This window comes from Eublepharis macularius, chromosome 9 (assembly GCF_028583425.1).
Source record: "Eublepharis macularius isolate TG4126 chromosome 9, MPM_Emac_v1.0, whole genome shotgun sequence".
Lineage (NCBI taxonomy): Eukaryota > Metazoa > Chordata > Lepidosauria > Squamata > Eublepharidae > Eublepharis > Eublepharis macularius.
The window spans coordinates 92,494,710-92,507,146 of NC_072798.1; the positions used below are offsets into that span (position 1 = coordinate 92,494,710).

At 41.0% G+C, this 12,437-nt stretch overlaps 1 protein-coding gene across 3 annotated transcripts in view; it reads right to left on the reverse strand.

Moving 5' to 3' along the window:
* Positions 1-235: 235 nt before the first annotated feature.
* The window catches only part of GRAMD4 (GRAM domain containing 4), a 124,692-nt gene continuing 112,490 nt past the window's right edge, over positions 236-12,437 (reverse strand). For 2 of the 3 annotated variants that reach the window (XM_054988365.1, XM_054988364.1), the window contains exons 16-19: positions 12,123-12,216; positions 9,108-9,192; positions 7,252-7,320; positions 236-3,685 (exon numbers count right to left, since the gene is read on the reverse strand). In XM_054988365.1, the coding sequence (XP_054844340.1) occupies positions 3,584-3,685; positions 7,252-7,320; positions 9,108-9,192; positions 12,123-12,216 (350 nt within the window). In that variant the 3' untranslated portion in view covers positions 236-3,583. Of the gene's footprint in view, positions 3,686-7,251; positions 7,321-9,000; positions 9,055-9,107; positions 9,193-12,122; positions 12,217-12,437 lie in introns of all 3 variants that reach the window. The other variant, XM_054988366.1, reaches the window with a different exon arrangement.

Below are 12,437 nucleotides of genomic sequence, written 5' to 3' on the forward strand. Positions count from 1 at the left end.
AAAAGTGTACTTACACGTAATGTAACTTCTGTACCTGGAAATTTAAAGGGGAACCATTCCATGTGATCAGTTGTCATCTCCCTTTGCTCCTGAGAAAGGATCTCAAACTTGATCACTCCGCTTCCAGTAAAGAAGTTATCCAGTTAAATACAAAGAACTCACCAATAAGCCACAGGTGTTATCAGAATAACACATATACACAGCCAAAATATGAAATAATTGGGTTTTTTTAAAAAAAAAATGATGTTGAAAAATAACACTTCATAATTAAGTAGCACTACTGAACTTGCATTCAGTTGCGCCAGACCACAAATTCCATGTCAGGAGATAAAGTCAGACTCTACATGAGAATAATTTTACAAACATACAATAGGATGACAAATGTTAAAACGTTTCAAGATACAGGAAAGAAAAAGCAGAGATGTCTTCAAGCTACTTTTGGAGCACTGGAATTAAGAGCCTATCACACAACAGCAGTTAATTTTGCAGCAGTTCTTTTGCACAAGGTAAAGTTGAACTTCGCAAAAGTATGTGCAAGTATGCCTGTCACTTGCTCTCCAGAGATCCTCCTCATTCGCTTGATATTGGAATGAACTACCATTGCATTACAGTTTGCACCACATTTATGACTTCAACAATTCTGTTTTAATCTTTGCATTGTCAAGAGTGCTGAATCCTGAACGTAAGCCTGTATCACTAATATCAAAGGAGGTGGGAGAGATTAAAAACTGTCCGGTATCCTGGAATTCTACCTTTCGATATTACTACCCTTCTGAAAATACACGCAGTTGCGTATTGTGGTGTCATCATGTCAGAACTGGAAAGGATTTCATGGGTTCTAGAATCCATGTTCTAAAACAATACTTTAGTTGGCCAATAAGGGAGGAGGTAATACGTGCCGTTACCTGATTTACACCAGAACCAGTATTCTTCTGATCAGAGTGACAATAAATATTACATTTGAAAAAAAGGATACAAAAATAAGAAAAAACAGTTTACTCGGTAAAAAATATATTGTGTTTTTCAAAAAACGAGAAGCTTGTGAACACCCAAGGGATCTCTCCCCGCCACAGACAAACTCAATATGCGGTGATTCTAATTTGTGTTATACAGAACATTAAGGTAATTTAATGCTTATTTATCCACAGTCTATTACCTTGTTTAAATTCTGGGCTGATAATTGACAAACCTAATTTAAAAAAAAAACAGATTTGGGATTATTCTATTGCTATCTCCAATACCTTCACCCAATTTATCTGAAAACATATATAAATCACGATTCTTCTTATCTTTTTAAAAAATGAAGTTATATTGCCTAATTTACAGAAGCTTGTATATTTGCTACTTGAGAACATTTTTCTATTAATATGATCAGTGTTTTACCATTATTTCAGATTCAGACAAACAATTCAAAAGTGATTAATCACGTTTAAGTCCTTTGGACAGGAGATTCTCTCAGTACATGAAAATTTACCTGTAAAATTCTTTCCAGATTACTTTACCCATGTATTTATTCATTATTCCTTCGAGAGCATAAACAATGTGGGAAAGTAGCATTCTACGGTGAGAGGAACCAAAAGTACTGAATCCAAAAGTACACACAAACCCATTTTTCTATATCTGCAATGTTAAAACAAGTTTATGGATAGATAACTGCTTTTTAAAAGGAGGACCTTTTACTCCTACTTTTTAAAAAGATAACTGATTTTTAAAAGGAATCTTTTTAAAAGGCGTTCCAACTTGGGGATAGGTATATTTATATTGGAAGAGTGCTCAATAGTTTCCCTGATGATTAGTATTCCACTTAAAATCCACCTCCAACACCTCCCCCCACCCTCAAACTTGCAGTAGCACGTTTATCGTGGCAAGCAAGTAGAAACCAGTTGGGAGGTGTTGTTAAACTGGAAGTAGGTGAACTGAAAGGGGGAAATGGCAAAGTAGAAAAGATTTATGCATTCCATTCGTTCTTGACCCAAAGCTGTCATTTTTAAAGTTTGTTATGGTAGAAAAAAGTGTGAAAGCTAGCAAGAAGGTCCAGTGATGAGTACATTAAAGAACTGGAGAATCTGTGCAAGTATCAAGTGTGTCACTGAAATAAGAAAGCAGAGGGGAAAGTAAACATGGACATTGTAGTAGTGCTAGTCTGATGTGGAAACCTGAACTTCTGAGGCCTAAATTCACATGCGATGCTGTGAATTTTGTGATCAGATCATCCAAGCATCTTTTTAGGGGGAAATAATTTGGATCAGGGCAGCAGCGCAAGGGAAGAGATGTTCCGCCTTCAGCTTCCACTTGGTTTCACCAGTCAAAATGACCAATGAATGGGCATTTTTTGGCGCTGAAGCGGCGGGGAGAGAAGACATCCCCCTCTTCTCCCCACATCACAGCTGCAATCCAAAACCAGGGTCCCATACATCTTTTAAAAATACCGTGAAGGCCCGACTATGGATTTTCCGGAATCATGCGCAGTTAAAGACTCCCTAGGTGAGCTTTTGGTACACAGAATATACAGGTTATCATAACTTTAAAATATTTTTGATACTGGATGTCAAGGACGAAAAACTGGTTTCAGAGAAGACAAGGCAGGCTCACTGTCCTATATCAGCAAAGATGGCCCTTGAAACAAAGAGGCATGACACCAATCGCTCCAAATGACGCGTCCCATTGAAACAGCACCCTCATTTGTCACAGTAGCAAAATGCCTTTACTGGGGAGTATACAAGGTTGGGGGGAGGGGAAGGAACAGGCCTTCCTCTCACTGTGCTGAGGCGTAACTCCTCACAAACCACTCACAATGAAGAATTCCTAAATATTCCAGAGTAAATCTCAGCAGAAATATAGCTGGCTTGACACATTCTGAGGTAACCAAATTTAAAATGTCAAACTTTTCCCTCTCCGTGGTACTACAGTTTGCCATGCCAGAAACCCAGCCAGCGGGAAGGACAACGGCTTTGCCTTGCCTGGAAAGGCGTCCTTTGGAAAGGTACAGGAGTTAGTAAGAAAGTTTGTTTGAATAACAACTATTGGTTATTTATGCCTTCAACTAATATTATTTATATATTGATTAGTTTAGTAAAACAGTGACCTCTCACAAGCTTGTTAACTTGTTTTACAATGTCAGGCTGTAATCCTGTATTCAGTTATGCTGTACATGAACATCACACATCATGCACAACTGAGTGCTGGGCTGAAAGTGGAGGAAGAAGAGAATGTATCACCACATCCCGGGATCCCGGGGCTAGACAACGAATCTCCCTTGGTCGGGACTCGAGCAACTTCTGCCAAATAGCTTCCTAAGCTTTTTTTCTAATGCCAGTAAATAAACATTAAAAGTGCTTAATGTGCAAGGCGAAGAGTGATGATAGCACTTTCTTTTTTTCCTTTTTTTTGTTTTTTACAAAAGCTTTAAAAAACAAAAACATGAAGGCATATATAAAATACGCTCATGTAACACAAGGTATGTGCAATGAAGGAAATTATTGCAGAATTGATGAAGGGCGTTCCACCTTTGCCCTCGTGACCAACAGAGTAAACCAAATTAAAAAAAGGAAGTCCTCCTGGGAGAACCAGTGGAGATGATGTACTAGCTTTCGCTGGAGGATGCTGCAGAAGTTATCTTCATATACTGGCTGAAAATGGTCTCGAAAGCTTCGTCTCGATGTACCATGGCACCAAACACTAAAGGCTTTAAGAGACAGAAAACAGGAAAGTTAACAAACCACCAAATTATGGACATTCCTTTGGCTTCAGCCGGGTGCCATCAATAGAGATGGGCACGAACCGAAATACGAACAAAAATTAAGCACGAACCGGGCTGGTTCATGCTTCGCGAACCATGGTTAGATCCCATTTTTGACGAATCGCCATGAACTTTAAGGCTGGTTCGTTTTTTGGTTAGTCGCTGCAGGCAGCCTGGTGCCAATCAATCAGTTTCCTAGGCAACAGGGGATGGACTTCCTGCAGACCTTCTGTTGGCCTGGAAGTGACCTTCTGCTGACCCGGAAGTGATGATTTTCTGACCCGGATGTGCCGTTTTCATGAACCAAACAAACCAGTTTGTTTTGCGAACCAGGGGCAGGTTCACGAAAGTTCGTGGTTTGTGAAATTTGATGAACCACATGGTTCAGTTTTTTTCTGGTTTGTGCCCATTCCTAGCCATCAAGACAGCATGCCATTGAGATGAAAAGACTCCTACGACTGTGCCCCGAGGGACAATCCCACTCTGGCAATTATTGACAACTAGATTGTTATGATTTTGCTTTAAAACTTATCATTTCAAGGGTAAAATACAAATATTAAAACAAGAAAAATTATTTACGTCACTATTTTAAATACATTCCATATTTACACAGAATATTATTAGAATAGTATTGACGTTTCTCAAACCAAGCACACATACAACAGCAAACGAATTAAAACACACACTTCAATTATTGCAGACCCAGGAATAAATTTTTTTTTATGATGTGGCAGATTTCAACACAGAAGCAGATGCAACTGCAACAGCAAAACATTCTAGAAAAAAACACAAATATTTTTGTGAAAAATCACACTCCGCTTCAGAATATTCTGAATGAGCCTACTGTTAAATTGGAGAGCTGCCTTTATTTTTATTTATTTCTATTTATTTCTAAGATTTTTTACCCCACCTTTCTGCTCTGATAGGGCCCCCAAAGTAGCTAACGAATTAAAATCTCATCTTAACCATCATTAAAATCAGTACACAAATACATCATTAAAACAATTTTAAACCAGACCTTAAAATGAATACAAATTTTTTTAAAAAAATCTTTGGGGAAGGATTGAAGATCACTGAGGGAATGCCAAGAGAATAAAAAAAGTTTCCCCCTGCTAGCGGAAGACAGCAACAGAAGGGGACAGGCAAATCTCTCTGGGGAGAGTTCCAGAGTTTTGTTGCTACTGCTAGTCTTGGAAGGTGGGGGCACCCAAAGCAGGGCCTCCTAAAATGTTTGCAGGGGTCAAGTGGGTTCATAAGGGAGTTGGCAGTCCTTCGGGTATGCTGGGGTCAAACCATTTAGGGCTTGAAAGGCCAGCACCACCACCTTGAATTGTGCCTGGAAACAACCTGAGAGCCAGTGTAGATGAGCTAAGACTGGAGTGATAGTTCCCTACGGCCCACTCCAGTCAGCATCCTGGCTGCAGTATTCTGCACCCATTGAAGTTTCCAAACTCTTTTCAAAACTAACAATGTGAGGGCTCCTTCAGTGCAAAACCAGTAACAATTAAGGGAAAAGACCCTCCCCTGAAGGGGGGGGATATATATATATAGATTCTTCAATAGTACATTAATAAATATTTTTGTATATTTTAAAAAATATTTCTTGTTATATAAAGTGCAAAGTGCTGAAATGTGCAATGTAATAATCAAAGGCAGCCCCACCAAACACACTGCAGTAATATAATCTAGATATACCACAGTGGCCAAATCTTTCCTGCCCAGAAAAGGTCACAGCTGGCTAACAAGTCAAAGGTGATAAAAAGCATCTCTAGCCTATTATCCAGCATTAGGCCGGGGTCCAACAGCATCTCAATCTTTTTTTTTATTTTATTTTTTTAATATCTAAAACAGAAATCTACAAAAAATCTACAAAAGTACTAGGAAAGGGGAAACAGGAAAGAAGAAAGAAAAGGGGAAGGAGGGCTGGAAAAAAAGGGGGGGTTACATACAAACAATAAACACTACACTACAATGTTTTCCCTTCATACTGCCATGGTTAAAAATTTAAGCCTTCATAAAGTAATGATGGAGTGGTTGACCTTGCAAAATACAAAATACAACCCATATTAAATTTTCTTCCCCCCCCCCCCGGGCCTCGGACGCAGTTCTCTCTGAGCAGCTACAGCCTCTGCGCTCACTGCAACAGCATCTCAATCTATAGACCTGTTCTTCAAAGGGAATGCAACCCCCATCAGGAATGGATGACACCTCAAATCCTGGGTCAGACCTTCCGTTCATCAGTAGCACCTCTGTCTTGTAGGGATTAAGCTTCAGTTTATTAGTTCACATCCTCTCCAAAACGGCCTTCAGGCACCAGTACAGGGTTTCTACAGCCTCCCTGGGATCAACTGGGAGTGTGAGATAGAGCTGAGTATCATCTGTACATTGGTGACAACCCAGCCCAAATCTCCGGAGCAGCTTCATGTAGATCTTAAAAAGCACACGGGACAAAATGGAACCTTGTAGAACTCCACAGGCCAAAAGCCTGAACAGGAGTCCCCCAACACCACCTTCTGAAACCTACCCTCCAGGTAGGACTTGAACCACCACCAAAAAAGCCGCACAATCCCAGGCGGAAAGGCTGTCCAGATGGATACCATGATCGTTGGTATCGAAAGTTGCTGAGGAGTCCAGGAGAATCAACAGAGTCGCACTCCCTCTGCCCATCTCCCTGTGCAAGTCATCCACCAGGGATGACCGAGGCTGTTTCAGTGGCACAACAAAGGCCTAAAACCGGATTGGAAAGGATATAAAGGATTTGCCTCATCCAGAAAAGCTTGAAGTTGTCCAGCCCGCCTGATGGGCGGGCTGGACCACTCTGCATTTCTCAGGTTTGTTCTCCAATCCAGAAAATGGAAACGGCACACAATGTCAAGACTAATGTCTTATTGCTGCAGTTTGAATTTCTGTATACCGAACAATCAGGACCACAAAATGCTGTAGTCTCACTTTACAGAATTATTAGCCTTCATTTCTTCTGATCTTGCTTTTCGGAAATGAGTGCTTTGTAAACGGGAAAGAACAACGGTTCTTCTACAACAGAAATACGTAGCTTAAAACTACCTATGTGGAAGACTGCGCAAGTGTGGCTGTGGAATCTGAATTAAAGAATCCTATTCGACTATCTGGTATCACTGCATAGAACTCTAGAAGCTGCTGTGGACTGTGCTTCCAGAGGGTGGCGCACATACTACTGAACACAGTGCAACAGAACAGTGCTCTCCATCACAGAGCCAAAATCTATGGTGAAGTTGCAGAGCAAAGTCATTGCCAATTTTCCTTCAAGTCAAGTAACTACAGAACTTCAGGAGCGCTGTGCACAGATGAGGCGATACTAGGAATGTATGCCGCCCATTCTTAGAACAATTGGCCGGAATGCGCCATGATTAAACCTCTAAAATTAAGGTCTAGCTATCCTAGAGGTGCTCCAAAAACCAAAACAAACCCCATGTGTATTTCTGAGCAAGAAGGCATACTCAAAATAGTGAAGATCTTTCTGGTTGCCTACTTACTTTCTGAGTAGATGGTGTTGAGACTGCAATACCCATCCCAGATCCGGGAAGAACCGAGAGCACTTTGTACTAAAAACAAAGGGAACAAAATAAACAAAGGCATATTTATTTACTGAGACATTAGATGAGCGAAGGTCATGCCTAAAAGCTCAAATCTAAGCAGTGCTGAACTTGGAAAGGGATCCTTGTGTCAGGGTATCATTGTTTCAGTCAGGGGTCATTTCGTAGAAAAAGAGCTGGAGGAACTCATTAGCATAACTCATTAGCATATGCCACGCCCCTTGCCATCACCAGAAATGTGTCATTGGCATAACTGATTTGCATATGCCACACCCCCTGACATCACCTAACTTGGCTGCTTTGGACCCAATCCTGGCCATTCAGGGCCAAAATTGGGCCCAAAATGGCAAAAAGGGGCTGAAAAGGGCCAAAAAGGGGCCCCAAATGGTCAGAATTGGGCTGCTGCTGAACAGGAGAGTGATCCACCACCCATCAGAAGCCTGATCTGGGCCGTTTCGGCCCCAATCCAGGATGAAACGGGCCCAAAATGGCTGAGAGTCAGGTGGGTGGGGCCACCTGACATGTGACCTCTTTGGGGAACTGCTGGAACTGCATTCCTGTGCGTTCCCCCTCGAAATGAGCCCTGGTTTCAGTGGTCAGGATAGTTAGGTAAAATAGTATGGTAGAATATATAAAGACCAGAAAAATATATTTAGTGTGTAGGCCAAGTTTGAGGTGATAACGTCAGAAGAGTATCTTGGAAAAGCTGTGCTTTTGCAATTATATGAAATACCTGATCAGGTGCTTGCTTTGAACCCAGAGGCATACACAAAGAGTAAGTGAAGCTATTTTCAAAGTGTCAGAGAATTTACACAAAGCAAGGGATATAGCTTATAAAATCGTAGGTAAAAGGTAATGCCTCAATATTTGGTAAAACAGTGAAGCAACTGTAGTTGCCGAGTCCCACATCAAAACCTAAGGCATTGCATCGATTCAGTGATTCTCAACCAGTGGCACGTGGTTTTCATCACAATTACTAAGAATTCGTTCTCCCCCAATCCCCATGGCAAGCATGATGTACCATCTCCTGCTGACCCTGCCTAGCCTGCTACAAATTATGCATCTGTGACCTTTCGGCCTGCTAGTAGTAACGACAAGATTCCTGTAAAAAAATACATATCCTTCTCAGAAAAAGTGGATTTTTTTTTCTATCATGGTAGGTAGGACCCAGGTTCTTTGACAGTTATCGGTGGGACATAAGATACAAAAGGTTGAGAACCACTGACTTAGATCATTAATACTGAGCATACATAAATATAGATTCTCCCTCACCGGTCAAAAATGAAGAACGGTAGGTGTTGTGGAATGCCAAAAATTCTATGAACTCATCGAGATATCCTTCAGTAAGCAAGGCATGGCATTATAAAACCCATAGGAATGCAAATCCTTTTTGCCCACAGCCAAGTTTTCATTTGAATCTCTGATTTGATTAGCTTTAACAATATAGTCCACCAATGAGATCCTCTGGAAGCTTAACAGAGCTAGTTTATATCATATCTTAAACTCCCCAAATACATCTCAAAGTCAGTTAGAATTCTGCAATAATGGGAAGCCACAGTTAAGCATACAATGAGAGCGTGCACTCAACTTCTCCCACTGAATCAGAAACTTACAAGAGTTTAATTTGGCAAGGCCAGATCCATTTGGGGCATCAAAACTTTAAAACAGTCATCATTACTCAACACACACCTTCTAAGAGAAAGATTTAACCATGAAATGGTAGCAATTCCTCTTCCCTCCAACCTAGGAAGAATTAAAAGCACAATAATGAAGAAACCGTAAGATCGTGGACGTACCTTTTGAATATCTGTTATATCTGAGAGTTTTATAACCTTATTTCTTTTAGAGGAACCGGATTTGGAGCTTTCAAAACATAAGTAACTGAAGACAAGGAGAGAAGGAATTTTTGTCATGTGACAATCTGAAACCCAAATAATTCAACTCCCACCCCATTAACTGAGTTTTCATTTCAGCGTATTAGAAATAGTTCTACAACATCTGGAACATTAAACTTCTGAAGTGATCATAAACACACACGTTTTTACATCAAGTGGAACATTTAAGTTCACAAATATTTTATGTACTATGCTGACATTACGATATACATATATGTGTTTAGAGCCCACATGCAAGTGCACACAATATACAACAGAAGTTGGCCATCTTAAAATTCCTTTCCAAAAAAGAATCCCAGCCATATAGCGGCTGATTCCGCACACGTTGGATAACGCACTTTCAATGCACTTTATCAATCGTTTGAGGTGGATTTTTTGTTCCGCACACGGAAAAATCCGTTCCAAATGATCTATAAAGAGGATTGGAAGTGCATTATCTAACGTGTGCGGAATCACTCAGCTTTTCTTCATTAGGAAAACATTTTGGGAAGATTCAAGTTTCAGATGGGGACACAGTTCCTTCACAGTTAAATGCCACGTTGCATTTAGGTTTTGCTAGAAACAATTTACTAAGCATTCATAACTGAAGTTTGCAATTCGGCCGGTGTTATATAAAAAATTAGGTCTCAGCCCCGAATGTATGTCGGGATGAGGGACTGCAGAACTTGCTTCTCTGCAAAAAAGAGTTCCTCCTTTTTGTATCTGATGAAAAGAACTGTGATTCTCGAAAGCTTATGCTACAGTAAAGTTGGTTAGTCTTAAAGGTGCCACTGGACTCTTTTCTATTTTGCTACTACAGACTAACACGGCTAACTCCTCTGGACCTATGACCTCCTTTTTGTGATGTTCAAGGAGCCAATTTTTGATGGGAAGAGGCAGGGTCCTCTCCAGCATGTTCAGACTGCATTGCTGCCATTGAAACAGCAACTCTGTCGTGAGTTTCTTTGCAGATCTGATCAGCTGCAGCATCATTTCCCCCACTTTGAAGCCTCCTTCTTCCTAGTAAGGAAGCCCTTGCCACACTGCTAATTCAGAGCGAGAACAACACTCTCGAACAGGCATTACCCTCGCTCTGAATGAGTTTTGCTTGCCTTTTTTGTCAGCATTGTGTAAAATCCAGTTGGCTTCAGGGCAACTTCGTTTTTAGGAAGAAGGCAGGCAAATTTGCAATCAGGTGCCAACAAGTTAGGATTTTGGATTATAACTTTAGGAAAACTGTACACGCACGTACCCTGAAAGCTTGTTTTTCATGCCAAACAATAATTGCTGGAGAACATTTGGCTTATTCTGATTAAAATTGTTTAGTTTGCATGGTGGTTAAAGTGGCAAAACCTTGAAGTGGTGAAATCTGCTAAAGGTACGGAGATGCTATTCTAGAGGCGCCACAGAGAAATTTGCCAAGTTTGTGTTCTGAAGCAGACTTTGCCACTTTGAAGGTGAAGAAAACCATCCCCAATCGGTGCCATTCTGAAATTTTACTATACAAAAGGAGGTTTCTTAATAGACCCGGCACTGAAAATATACTTGAGCAAGGCTATTCCTCAGCTCCTTTATGGTGTAGAGGTCTGGGGTTGGAAAGATTGTTTAATTACAGCTTTGGAATCTATCCAAAACCATTTCCTAAGGAGAATTTTAGCTTTTCCAAAAGGTACTCCTGCAGCTCTTATGCGAGCAGAGCTTGGCCTGCCCTCAGTCAGAGCCCGTGTACATCTAACCCTGCTCAGATTCTGGAGGAAGGAGCGCAACGACAATACCAATCTATTTCACAGGTTATGCTATGAAATTATGTGTAAAAATGAGGCTGTACCACTAGCCAGCTATAACAACATCCTTCGATGTTATTCCATTTGTGATGACTCCCAGGGTGTCCTGGTTGCTGGCTTTAACATTCGGGAATGGGTGTTCCACTGTGACGCCGTAATGGATAGGCAGGCGATCTCCTATTCTAAATTCTCCCCCTGGTTTAAACTTTTCAAGAAGGACCATGTTAGAGCGCCCTATTTGGTCAACATCCTCCCTCACCACCTCAGAACAGCCTTCACCTCAATTCGGTTCCAAAATATGCCCACAGCGCTACCTGGCCGAAACACCTTAAGCCCTCCGCTACTGTATTTGTGGTGCTTGCGTTGTGGAGGATTTACCACATTACCTACTATCCTGCCCACTTTATGCAGAGCCAAGGAATAAATTCCTAGAAGAGTTTTTAATTGGTTTAAACTCCTCTTCAGACTCAGAGAAGTTGTTTTTTCTCCTGTCTGACACGGCTGCATTTGTTTCTTATAGAGTCTCTCTGTTCGCCTTAGCAGCCAAGAAAATCCAGGCTAGAGTTGTTTCCAGAGACAGCAATGGTTTTATCTGACTGGTATTTTCTGCATAGATCATTTTAATCTTTTAATATTTGTACATATGTTTACTTGCTAGAGTGTTTTATGTGTTTTATGTGTATGGGTTGTAACGGCCTTTGGCCACAAACAATAAACTTACCTACCTACCATCCCCTGTCAATTCTTTCTCTCTCTGCCAAACGTTGTGTTGTGTTTGCATCCTCCCTGATCATCTGGTCTACAGTTGCATTTTGGAACCTTCTGAAGGAAGCCATTCCCAACTTTCTTGTTCCTTTTGGAGTTAGTTATTTCATTTACTATGCACTAAATGTAAATGTGTGTTTTCAAAACAATGTTTGGAGTTTACCACACGAACCCCCCACCTCTCAAATTCTTCCCAAAGCATTTTTCCTCAGTTTGCACTAACTTGTAACAAGCACCTTTAAACATGCACCTTCTGCTACCTGCCATTTGATTCGACAGCAGGGTAAGTTTACAGCTGCGGACAATCTTAATTTAAAAAGCAGTGTTCCCTGAAACAGTTCAGCCTCCTGAGCCCAGCACTCCAGGGTAAACTGTGCAAATGACATACTTTTCGGTAACGTATAGCACTCCATTTCGGATGTAGTCTGTGGGCATCTTCCTATCTCTGTTAATCAAGCAGCAACGCCAGCCATTTTCACACACTGTAAAAGAACACAGGGACATTATTCTTGATGCAGGTGGCTAGAAATCAACGTACAGACCTTAGAGTGGGCAAACGAAGGCCCAGAAATGAGACCATTTTCAGGGTCATTAGCATATGACATCACTGGAAATGTGTCATTAGCACAACTGATTTGCATATGCCACACCCCTGACATCACCTATCATGGCTGTTTTGGACCCAATCCTGGCCATTCAGGGT